The sequence below is a fragment of the Salvia hispanica genome, chromosome 2 (genome assembly GCF_023119035.1).
Source record: "Salvia hispanica cultivar TCC Black 2014 chromosome 2, UniMelb_Shisp_WGS_1.0, whole genome shotgun sequence".
NCBI classification, from domain to species: Eukaryota; Viridiplantae; Streptophyta; class Magnoliopsida; order Lamiales; family Lamiaceae; genus Salvia; species Salvia hispanica.
Window position 1 is genome coordinate 32,031,224 of NC_062966.1, and position 12,325 is coordinate 32,043,548.

Here is a 12,325-nt window from a genome sequence, read left to right on the forward strand (position 1 = left end):
TATGCGCCCACACTTGTTTGTTTCTGACTAATTAAGAAATTGCTGATAGCTTTCTTGTGAAATGAATGTAATCTTATCTCTCTCTCTCTCTCTCTCTCTCTCTATCTATCTATCTATCTATCTATCTATCTATCTATCTATCTATCTATTTTTATTCTTTTATTTTTTATATCATGGCAGATGTTTTATCCACTACATATGTCCGTACAATTGATAAAATGTTTTTGTTTCTTATCTGAAACAAAAGGGTAGTAACTGTTAGTGGGAGTCAACCTTCCACCTTTGGGCTAGCTTTTGGGTGCAGTTAGGGCTCCCATTCTTGAGTGCCTACTACAACTCACTAGTTACAAGCTATGTCAGCTAGATGACTATAATTATTTATGCAGTTAGTGGTTACACCTCCTTGTTTCATATCTTTGGTTTGTTTATATACTTCCAATTAATTTGTGAAAAACCAGCTTGTGTTATTCTCATGATACCGAAAATGTTCAGGTGGAAAAGCGAAAACTGTTTCATATTTTTCTGAAGCAGTTCTTGACAGTATTCCGGGATTGGAAACCATTTAACCAGGGTACTCCAGAGGAAGCACTTACTGATTTACCGACACGAGATGATGTGGATGCGGTGGCTGGATGCTATTTTGGTCACCCTGCTGAAATAATTCTGATCTTCATAGGGGAGGTCACATACATAACTAAATTGCTTACAGACAGTAAGTAGATTGCATGCTATTTTTTATTTTCTTGATGTCAGTAAGCTATAGGGTTTTCTTTCCCAATCTATATCTGTCCTCTTCCACTCCAAGTTTAATAACTTGCCTTGATTCGATCTTTGATGTTGGTGTTGACAACTCCACATCAGATGCAAAAAGTAAAGCAGATTTCTTCATCCCTAAGAAACACCGATTGCATTTAGTTGTTAGCAGAAAAAATTAGATGAGAACTTAATTAGTGAGTAAAATGCATTCACTTATTTGAATATCTTTCTCTTAAATTAGTATCTTAAATCCAACTGAACTGAACTATTTATTGTTTCAAATGAAAATAGAACCAGTTCTGTTTTTTTTAATAGAATAAATTAAAACTGAAAATGAGTTAGTTTGTAATGGCTGTTGGGAATTAATGTGAACTATGAAGTTATCTAAGCGTAAGCTTTTTGGGTTAAAATTTGTGGTTGAAATAAAGTATTGATGTTATAAGTCCCTGCTTTGCTATGCTTTTCTTCATTTCTCAGCAAATCGTTTATGCAGCCATATGGCCCATTTATTTATTTGGAAACAGAATGCAAGTGCTTATATGAAAGTAGAAAGTAGGTTACTCCCTAAAGTGAGGAGGTTGATCAGGCAATAGGCAATAGGCAATGGTAGCAGTAAACTAGTTTTTTGCAAGCTGGTTAATGTTGAGTGTCGATTGTTCTGCTATGAGGAAGTGGACTTAATTAAGAATTATGTGGCCGATAAGGTGATGTGCGTAAGCTTAGCCTAATAAGATCTTTAGTTGGTTTTGCAAATACGAAAGGTTAATGCTGGTATACAAGTGTGCTTGGATTGGAATATTTTAATGTGTGTAATTTTTTTGGTTGAGGTTTACTTACACTCATTGTAATGTAGGAGTAGTTTTGAGAGTGGAGCAGCTTCATTGTCTATGTATTAGCTAGCTCAAGGATAGTCAAGATGCCCATTTAACCACTCTGCTTCAAAATGATGATTCCCAATTGTTGAAATGATATTTACATATGCTATGTTATTGATGGTCTTTCCTGTTGTTTGTCACTTTGCTAATAGTAGTAGAATCATCTGCAGATCAAGGGAACATTACCACAAGCCTGAATATACCAAATGAATCATGGATGGCCTTAGATGCTTTGACCCTTGTGACCCTCTCTATTCATAATTGTAAGGTTTTTGGTTACCATGCTGGAATTCAGAAGCTTACAGCTTTGATGAAAGGTACGATTAGCATGTTCCACAGATCCGTAGCATCATTTCTGTTCTACTGAGATTGTGGCAATCAGATTTTTAAATATTTGTTTAGGTCAATAGTTAGTCTTTGGAAGGTGAAAATTATTGATATGCTTTTGCATAGATATTTCTTTCCTTATGCTTGGAAGGTGAAAATTATTGATATGCTTTTGCATAGATATTTCTTTCCTTATGCTTATTTCACCAGTACAATCAAAATCTTGTATTTGTTGCTTCCATCCCTTCATTTTGTAATATAATCTAAGTTAAAGACGAGCATCGACAACATGTTTGCACCTGCACATAGGTTTTCTGTAGCAGTAGTTAATGTGTAGAAAGATGGAAGTTGAGTGATGCTAGAAGTGCAGAACTTGGAGATGGTTGGGAACTTGGGGGTGACATCTTTACTTTTTTGTTTAATGGTATTGCATCAATTTCTTTTGGTGTCACCCTTCAGGCAGACAATCTATAGTCAACTTTTCATGTCATAAGTTAATGCAGACTTGGGCTCTAGATTTGCAAGGGATAGGAGAAAGTTTATACATACATACTATTGAAATTCCAATCGAGGTCATCTTTTATATGCCTTATTGTTATTGACTTATCACTTTTTAGCTAGTGTTACTTTGTTTCAGATAACTCTTATTGCACTACTACTCCCCCAAAGTTATTCCTATTGGTATTCATTATATCACATCACATACTTAATAGTTACTCATGATATTCTATTTTTACCAGTTACTGTTGTCCAACTTAAGACTGTTACTAGTGCTCTTCCAACGGATGAGAGTTTGTCAAATGCTATGGTAGAAAATGCTGGAGTTTTGCAGAAGATACTCATTCATGTGGTTTCCATCATCTGCAACTTCATTGATTTTCATTCAAGTACAGCAGAAAATGTACTGATCAGAAGTACAGGCATTGATGTTTTTGCTGGAAAGAGCAGAGAAACATATAATGACCCTTCTGTTGCTGTAAAATCTCCTGCTTCTGACACAAATTTATCTTGGCATCAAACAACAGTTGTTTCAGTCATGGAAGCTGGTGGTCTTAATTGGTTATTAGGTAACATATTCAGTTAATGTTATTTGGTCTTTCATGCTGCTCGTTCATTCGTCACGCTTGAGTCCCACATCACATATCTCGCCTGTTTGATGCTTGAGTTTCATGTATGATTGGAAGTATAATCATCGAGGTGTAACTTTGGTTTCAGAGATATTGCGTTTGATCAGGAGATTGATAATGAAAGAACTGTGGCCTGATATTTCCCTTCAGCACATGACTCTCAGAGCTCTTCGGTCAGCTTTGGTGGATAATCCACGTGGTCAGAATCATTTTAGAAGTATTGGAGGTTTGGAAGTTCTCTTGGATGGACTGGGAGTTCCTTCAATTGATAGCTTGGTTGTGAGTGAGTCAGCACACTGTGAGGAAAGGTGATCTTGTTGGGCTTGCAGAAGTATTCATTTACTAATGCAACCACTCCCTCCTATTGTGCATTCCTTTTTGTTCGTGGACTAAACGATGCCATCTGTTAAAACATATTCAAATTTTAATTACCATTTAAATGACCTAGAAAATAAAAAAATCAATAGACTCTTGGCTTTTTTAGAGCCTATTAAGCGAAAAAATTGTTGTTTGTTTAATCGCCTTCATAAACTAGTCTCTACTCTATAATTTCTTCATCCAGTCACACAACCACAAATAGGGGGGATTAATATCCCAACTCCACAAATAAGGGACAATAAAATAAAATTGACCACACACTGCAAATGGAAATATCAGTTTTAAAAGGTAATAGCTATCTGCAATAATTCTGGCTACTAATGATTATCATACACATACATCATCTCCACTAGTTAATCAAACTCTTTTTTTGGTTGATGTCTTAATTCACCTCTAATTCTTGTCTCTCTGTTTTCAGGAAGAAAAATCCACTGCAGGATATTTTTGATATTCATGTTCTGTCATTGGAGGTTCTCAGGGAAGCTATGTATCCTTTCAGCACACCTACATTTCAATGCTTCACATGGTTATGTTTTTGTTAATCATGGAAACCACATATAGTGCATGAGGAGTGCGTTAAAATGCTAACTTTTCTTAATTGCTAACTTGCTAACTCATCAACATAGTGTATTAAAAATGTCAACACGATCACATTAAAATGTCAACAGATATCTGTGTTGACATTTTAAATAAACTGTGTTGATTTAAATATCAATGTCAACATAATGTATTAAAATATCAACTTAAGTTTATGTTGACATTTTATTATCATCGTGTTGACATTTTTAATACATTGCATTGATGAGTTAGCAAGTTAGCAACTTAAGAAAAGTTAGCAACGGATCACACCCCTAGTGCATGATATATTCCCTTTAAGTTGTCTAATAGTCGGAGGTTCAAGCATTTAAAAAAATATCAGCTATGTTATGGGTTGATCTATAATTCAGAAATATGAGACTCGTATATCTACATGCTGATTCTTTATATGAGATGAGGGTGGAGTATAGAACTCCTTATGAATTATGTTTTTTACGATAACTAATTCTTTAACTAGTCTTTAGCTTTGGAAATCTCAACAACTTGCAATTTCTTTGCGAGAATGGAAGGGTACAAAAATTTGCAAATAGCTTTTGTTCCGTAGCTTTCATGCTTCAAGAGTACAAACAGCGCAAGGTCTCATCCAACAAAGATTATGTTAATGAGTTTGAGGGAAGAAAAGGACAAGCTTCAGATGTTTTTGAAGAACATGCACACCTGTTGCCTCCATTTGCTTCTGATCCATTTTATTCACAAAGCTGGAAAGATTATGTTGCCAAATTGAGTGAAGCTCTTTGCTATTTCCTTCTTGATGCAAAAGAAACTGCACTCTCCCATGCTGTACCAGCTAGCAGCAGAATTACCACATTGGTTCCTGCAGTTTATGCAGGGCTTTCTGTGAAGTGGTTCACAAGAGTGCTTCTGACAATTTTCCCTTGTATCAAGGCTTGTTCAGATCAGGAAGAGATTCCTAGCCACTTAAGGTGGTTGATCAACTCTGTGCAGTTTCATCTTTTCCTCGACTTGACCTATAGTTTCTTTGATTGTATGCTACTTTTAGTAGCTATGCCATTTTTAAGCATGATTTATTTTGCTTTCACTTTCATTGGTGTCTTAAGAATCATATGGCTCTTCAATTTTTAAAAAATTTATTTAGTTTTATTTTTTGGTTTCACTGCAGGATCTTTGCCTGCACAATGCAACAGCATATTCTTTTTGCATTTAAGAAGGTTCTTCTTTCGGCACCATCATTGATTGATGTCTTCCGTGCTGAAGGTGTGTGGGACTTTATCTTCTCTGAGAACTTTTTCTACTTTGGTCCAGCTCCTGCGGAATACTTTGGGGACAATTCTAGTAGGAATGAGGTTTCTCTATTAGATGATGGAGGATTTTATGATTCAATGAATTTTGAGGATGTACCAAGTGCTAAAGAAGTTGAACCTATCCAAGTTGAAGTAATCTCGTTCATGGAATTTGCAGCAACTTTAAGTGGGAGTTCCCATAACTTGGTTGGTTCTTCTTCAATTTTGTTTGATGTTGCTTATGTTAGACATCATACTCCTTTGCTTATATTTCATTCATGTAGTCAATTACTTTACAATTTTCTTCATCTGTCATTTGCAGTTCCTTTCTTTAATAAGAAACAAAATTATATTGATATAATACTCCCAGCTTCTTTGGTTTTCTACTCTCTCCGTCCCAACTAAGTTGAGTCAAAACTTTTGGGTACAAAGATTAAGACATTGCGTTGAAGAAATTGTGTTGAAAAGTAGGAGAGAAGAATAAAGTACTCCCTCTGTCCCACTACAAGTGAGCAGTATCTTTTCGGACGTTGTTTTACGAAAATAATAATATTTAGTTAAAATAGAGGGAACGTAAGTAAGAGAGAAAATAATATAAATTAGAGTCTCTTCTACATTATTCTCGCTCTTACTTTACTTTCACTCAACTTTAACTATTTATTATCATCTTTGCAAAACAACGGCCAAAAAGGAACTGCTCACTTATAGTGGAACGGAGGGAGTAGGAAAGATAAAGAGAGAGGAACGTAGGCGATGAAATAAAGTAAGAGTGGTTGAATGTTTTGTTTTTTGTAAAAAAAAGGAAATGACTCAACTAAGTTGGGACATCCCAAAAAGGAATACGACTCAACTTAGTTGGGACGGAGGGAGTATTAAAAAAGTGTTTATTATAGATTTAGTATACATTTAAAATACATGTATGTATTCTTAGAGGGTGTTTGGTTTTGGGAGGGGAATGAGAATTGAAACATGAATCCAGCTGCAAACTCATGGGCCCCCAATAGAATTACCATTCAGGGTTTGATTCCCTTTCACGGTTTTACCAAGCGTCCATGTCTAGTTCCATTCCAATTCACTCACTTCATAATTTCTATCACCTATGTTCTGAACGTATGTATCGGTTTAGTTAAAATGTTTGAGAATGGATTGACTAATCTTTCATATTATTTATTTATTTATATTTATATATTTATTTTGTGGGGTTGGGTTCACGTGTGTGCTCTCCCATTGCCTGTTCTCTTGTCTGATGATTGATATATGGCAGCCTGAATGTACTGTTTTGGTGGATGCTCTCGAACAATCTGTCTGTAATCCTGAGCTTGCCACTGCCCTGGCAAATAGCCTGCTTCATATACTGAAACTGTCATCCGAGAAAACTGTTTCTTCATTCAAGAGACTTGCTGCCATTCCTCGGGAGCTCAAAGTTGCCTGTGTCCTGGTCCAGGAGTCTAAAAGGCCCATAACTCCAGTTGCTTTTGCAGAAACCACTACAAGAGGTGTGGCATCTCCTCAAAGCCAGGGACTGCCTTATTCACCTGTGCTGACTGAGGGCTGGGGAAAATGTATCAAGAAATTCCTGGAACTGTTTGCAGAGTACTTCTCAGCATCAGACGAGGCAAAGCAGTCCATTTTGTGCAGTTCCTTATGTATCAGTTGTATATTTGACTTGTTCTGGGAAGAAGATCTCAGAGATCTTATGCTTACTTACGTTTTTGATCTTATGAAGGTAGCCAATTCTTATGTCCAACCTATTTGGATTTGACTTATACTGCAAAATGAGCAAATACCATTCATTCTTCCATGTTTTTTCTATTTAACAGGTAGTTCCATCTTCTGAAGAGGACCGCAAGGCAAAAAGTTTCCTTTGCTCCAAGTACTTGGAGACATTTACACATTTGAAAGAACGGGTTAAGAACTTTGCAGATTTGTCAATTGAGTTGCTGGTCGGGATGAGAGAGATGCTACTAACAGATCAAAAAGTACCAAGTGCATTTGAATTTTTTTCATTTATATGGCAAGATTTACATCTGAAGTCATTGTCATTTAAAATTTCACATGTCTAATATTTTTTTCAGCACTTCCAAATCTTGTTCCGAGATGGTGAATGCTTCTTACATGTTGTATCTTTGTTGAATGGAAATCTGGATGCTGAAAATGGAGAGAAACTGGCATTAAATGTTATTCAAACTCTGACTTCATTGCTGTCGCAGAATGATGATTCAAAGGTACCCTCTTTGATTCCTCATAGCAGATGTAACACCTGGTTGCCTGCTCAATATTTATAAGTTTGAGAGTCATATACCAATTTTCACCAACCTGTTTCCTTTTCTCTTTTCTTTTTCCTTTTCATTTTTCTTAACTTTTTTTTCCGCTATCTGGATTGACAACTTGAAACTGGCAATTCTTTCACTGAAAATGCAGACGATGTATAATCTACAGACAGGCAAAGCTACAACAAAAGACAAGGTTTAGCATGTGAGAATTAGAACGAATGAAGTATATTCTGATCATAATGTACTTCATAGTATTTAATTAGGAATGCTGAAACAATAAGCTACAGATGAAATGCTAGATTCTAAGACTATAGCATCCTAAGCTGTTTAGTTTGTAGCTCAATATATTGGGATGTACCTACCCACCCTAAAAGTATAATTATATTGTTACTGTATTGTAAACTATGTGATAAACTGTGTACTCTTACCAAAGTATGCCCAAATTGACACTAAATACTAGTATTAAATTAAGTTGGTATGTACAAAGATGGATGTTTTCATAGTATTTCCATGGTAGAGTACACATATATAGAAGGAAGAATGTTTGCATAGGTTAGGGAAGCTTGTACTCAGTTGAAAATCTGTTAGGCTACTCAAGTTCTCTGGCTCTTCAGCTAGACAATACATTTGGAAAATTATCCTGACTTGGTTTTAGCAGGCCTAATCCCAAAATGTGAAACAAACTTTTGAGAAACCTACTTTTTGAGATACCACAATCAATAATACATAAGGTTTACCCCATACGTCTCCATCTTAGCCTGTTAGTTTTCTTGAGTTTTAGGCTTGTGCCTCCTAAGTCTCAATATCACTTACAAAAGTTCCAGTCTAGCTTTCTAAACTCCGTTATCTTCTATGAGTTAAAAAAACTCACAAATATCCACCTGGTTACCCATGTAAGAAACTTAATTGATTATTCATAGCATCCCAGCTGCTCAACATATATGTAAGCTTAATTTGTGTGAAAATTGACTGACTTCATACATATAAATATAATGCTGAACGATCGCTGTCAAGATTTGATGATTTTATGCCCCCAATATTAGTTTAGACAGGAAAGCATATATAGATAGCATAAAAAGTATTTGGTGAAAGCAAAACAAAAATTGTAGTTCATGTGATTTTGTTGTCTAATCATGGTAGTTTGGTCGGTAAGAAAGGCTAGGTGCTTTTGGGGAATCTTCATTGGTTTCAATTCTGTTCCTTGACTAATTTCACTTTCAATGTTCAAGGCTGCTTTTAGGGCCCTTGTTGGCAAGGATTATCAGACTTTAAGGAGTTTGCTGCTGGATTTCTGCCAATGGCAGCCTAGTGAATTACTTTTAAGTGCTCTGCTCGATATGCTTGTAGATGGAGATTTTGATCTCAAAGTGAATTATGCCATTAAGGTAATTTTCTATTGTTTTATTTTCTTTATTCTCGGGGAGGGGAGAATGGGGGTCTGGACCCTACACCTTACCCTTTACTGTGGGGATGTTGCATTACATGGCCCGAAACAAAGTCATTGAGGTAACTTGATGAGCGCTACAATGGATAAAAACTGACAGATACATACTATATTATGTACCCTAATTTTCATATTTTCTTTTTCTTTTTGGATCAGAATGAAGATGCTATCTTGCTTTATCTCAGTGTTCTTCAAAAGGTTTGTTAGTTATAAGCTTGCACGCTCTTTATCTCCTGTACTTTTGTCCCTCTAGTAACCTTTCAGTTTTTCTGTTTTCTTGCAATAATATTAAAATTTGGTCGAATAATTTACCTATCTCAATAATTGGGCAGAGCAGTGACTCATTGCAGCAACATGGGCTGGATATGTTCCTACAGCTGCTAAGAGATTCTCTGTCTAATCAAGCATCATGTGTTAGAGCTGGAATGCTAGACTTTCTTCTGAATTGGTTTTCAGAAGAAAATTGTGAAACTATTGTTTGGAAAGTTTCTCGGTTGATTCAGGTTGTTGGCGGGCATAGCATATCTGGAAAGGATATCCGTAAAATATTTGCTCTGCTTCGGAGTGATAGAGCTGGTCAACAGCACTCAAGATCATTACTGTTAACGAGCATGTTAGCAATGCTTAATGAGAAAGGGCCAACAGCGTTCTTTGACCTTAATGGTGCTGACTCTGTAAGTTCAATCATTCTCCCTCATTACAGCCTGCTCGATTTTCATGTATTAGTTCGGGTGTCATAAATCTAACAGAGGCTCATTTAGACTTTATTTTCATGTGAAAAGGGGAATTAGCACACACCCACAAACACTTACACACACAATCAATCTGCTAGGTATCCAAATATATGATTCCGAGAACCCCAATGATATATGAGGTTGATTTCTGTGCTCCCACCGTTCCTTGTTAATTGACTCATTTTTCCAATTCGGGAAGTTACAAGATAATTGAGTCATTTCTATGTTTGGCAAAGAAGTAATACTATCTCCTACTTTATTTTCTCTTCATCTCTCTTTCTCTCTCCTACTTTATTCTCCCTCCTACTTTCTTCTCCCTGTCCTTAACAAAGTAAACATCTCTTTCTTAGTCTCCGTGCCGAAAAGAAGCGACTCAATTAACAAGGAATGGGGAGTATTACATAATCAAGCCTTTGTTTGGAGTCCTCTGAACTATATTTTATTTAAATGTTGAATCATACTCCAACATAAGATAAGCCATAGAATTACATGAATTATCTGACATGTTTTTTGTTAGCAATAAATAAATTCTCAAACATCCTTTTTTTTACAAGGAAAATTATGTTACATCAGAATTTCATGCTTCTCCTGTAGTGCTAAATCATTATAGATGATGTCACTCTTCAGCTCATGACTAGTTGGGGCTTGCATCTCAAACCAGAGATATTGGATTTGGACTTAGAACCATGTCTATAATTTGCATTTTTCACTTACTTGAAATGTTTAGTCTCTCAGCTTTGCCTTTTGCAAAAGTAATCATCACACGTTTGAGTTGGTTTCTTTCATTTGCTCCAAAGTTCTTATATAAGCTAGCACTTTCTATTCTAGCACCAGTAAAATATTGCTTGCATAGTTTGTAATTGAGTTTTAAACTCGTGCAGTCACCTAAACCAGTAGAATTTACTGAAAGTTATTTTTTTACTTACCCAGTAGAAATTACTTATAGTTATTGGTAAAAGATGTGCCTTATCCAGTACTTATGCTAAAATTTGAAGTTATGGTACAGAATTATGATCTGTTAGAGCTTCTAATCTCAACCCTGTAATATCCTGTTTCTAGAACAATATTCAATTTCCAATTACTCATATCCAGTACTTATACCAAAATTTGGATTTACGAAAGTATATTCAACTGGAGGCAGGTTATGATAAAGCAATCATTAATTATTACTTTATTATAAACATTTGATTTGATAAGAAGAGAGGAGATACATAGAGTAGACAAGATATCCACTGCCCCCTCCAAAAAAATGAAGCAATAATTACAAGAGCTATCTCTACTCTTTAAAAAAGTCTAAAACAAAAGAAAGCTTGATTCCACGAGGAAAACCTTCCCTCAATTCCGTGCGATCTCGTACTACTTCAGTGTGAGGCTGACTACTCCAAATTAATATACAAGGCTGTTACCTTAATAAGGAAAAATATGTTTCATGTAATCCACAGGTATATGTTATTGTGTCTCAGAAAGTCTTGCATGTTCTAAAAAACTAAGGGTGAGTGTACCTCTGAGCAAGACAGTTATGCTATTGTGTGTTAACTGTTAACATATTCCTTCGTTGGGGGGGGGGGGTGTGGTTATTCCATAGTTATTTTCATCTTTTGAACAAGATATGTTATTGGTTAACAGATGTGATTGTGACCTATGCAGGGCATAGTAATCAAAACCCCAGTTCAGTGGCCTGTGAACAAAGGATTTTCTTTTACATGTTGGCTCAGGATAGAAAGCTTTCCTCAAAATGGACCAATGGGCCTCTTTAGTTTCCTTACGGAAAATGGACGGGGATGCTATGCTGTTCTTGGAATGGATAAGCTAATATATGAGGTGATGCTTTGAATTCCAATTTTTTTCTTTCTAACTACAGTAGCCTTATCTTTTTTACGTTGAAATCTCTTTTTGAGCGTGAATTTGTGATAGGTATCATTGCAGAATGAAGTGATACTATTATGTTTTTAGTAACCCTGGTTTTATATTTCAGTCAATTAATCAGAAAAGACAATGTGCATCTATGAGTTTCAACCTTGTCAGAAAGAAGTGGTACTTTTTCAGTTTAGTGCATTCTGTTGGTCGAGCATTTTCTGGGGGAAGCCAGCTGAAGTGTTATTTGGATGGTGTTCTTTTATCCTCAGAAAAGTGCAGGTAGTCTAATTTTCTGTTGATTTTGTTCTAAGGAAACCAATGAAAGAACTTTCATATTCATTCTTATAAATTCCAGATATCCCAAAATCAGTGAACCATTGACGACCTGCACAATTGGCACTAAATTCAAGCAACCAATGTCCGAGGACGAGAATGTCATGCACTCTGTCAAAGACGCTTTGCCATTTTGCGGCCAGATAGGTCCAACATACTTGTTCAGCGATGCTATCCCTGCTGAACTTGTACGTGGAATTTGTTCTTTAGGACCAAGTTATATGTATTACTTCCTTGATAATGAAATTTCAGCATATGTGGATAACTTTCTGCCTGGTGGATTTCTTGATGCTAAAGATGGGCTTGCATCAAAAATCATATTTGGACTTAATGCGCAGGTTCTTATTTCATAGGCAGTATGCCAGATCAAACAAGGATCTTTA

General features: G+C 35.9%; 1 protein-coding gene across 4 annotated transcripts in view; it reads left to right on the forward strand.

Moving 5' to 3' along the window:
• The window catches only part of LOC125206044 (BEACH domain-containing protein B), a 28,920-nt gene that overhangs the window by 2,285 nt on the left and 14,310 nt on the right, over nt 1-12,325 (forward strand). For all 4 annotated transcript variants that reach the window (XM_048105320.1, XM_048105324.1, XM_048105322.1 and 1 more), the window contains exons 4-19: nt 493-712; nt 1,802-1,948; nt 2,699-3,025; nt 3,174-3,393; nt 3,882-3,950; nt 4,525-4,983; nt 5,181-5,508; nt 6,566-7,027; nt 7,122-7,280; nt 7,377-7,526; nt 8,804-8,959; nt 9,175-9,216; nt 9,351-9,692; nt 11,400-11,573; nt 11,728-11,888; nt 11,965-12,280. In XM_048105320.1, the coding sequence (XP_047961277.1) occupies nt 493-712; nt 1,802-1,948; nt 2,699-3,025; nt 3,174-3,393; nt 3,882-3,950; nt 4,525-4,983; nt 5,181-5,508; nt 6,566-7,027; nt 7,122-7,280; nt 7,377-7,526; nt 8,804-8,959; nt 9,175-9,216; nt 9,351-9,692; nt 11,400-11,573; nt 11,728-11,888; nt 11,965-12,280 (3,732 nt within the window). The remainder of the gene's footprint in view (nt 1-492; nt 713-1,801; nt 1,949-2,698; nt 3,026-3,173; nt 3,394-3,881; nt 3,951-4,524; nt 4,984-5,180; nt 5,509-6,565; nt 7,028-7,121; nt 7,281-7,376; nt 7,527-8,803; nt 8,960-9,174; nt 9,217-9,350; nt 9,693-11,399; nt 11,574-11,727; nt 11,889-11,964; nt 12,281-12,325) is intronic.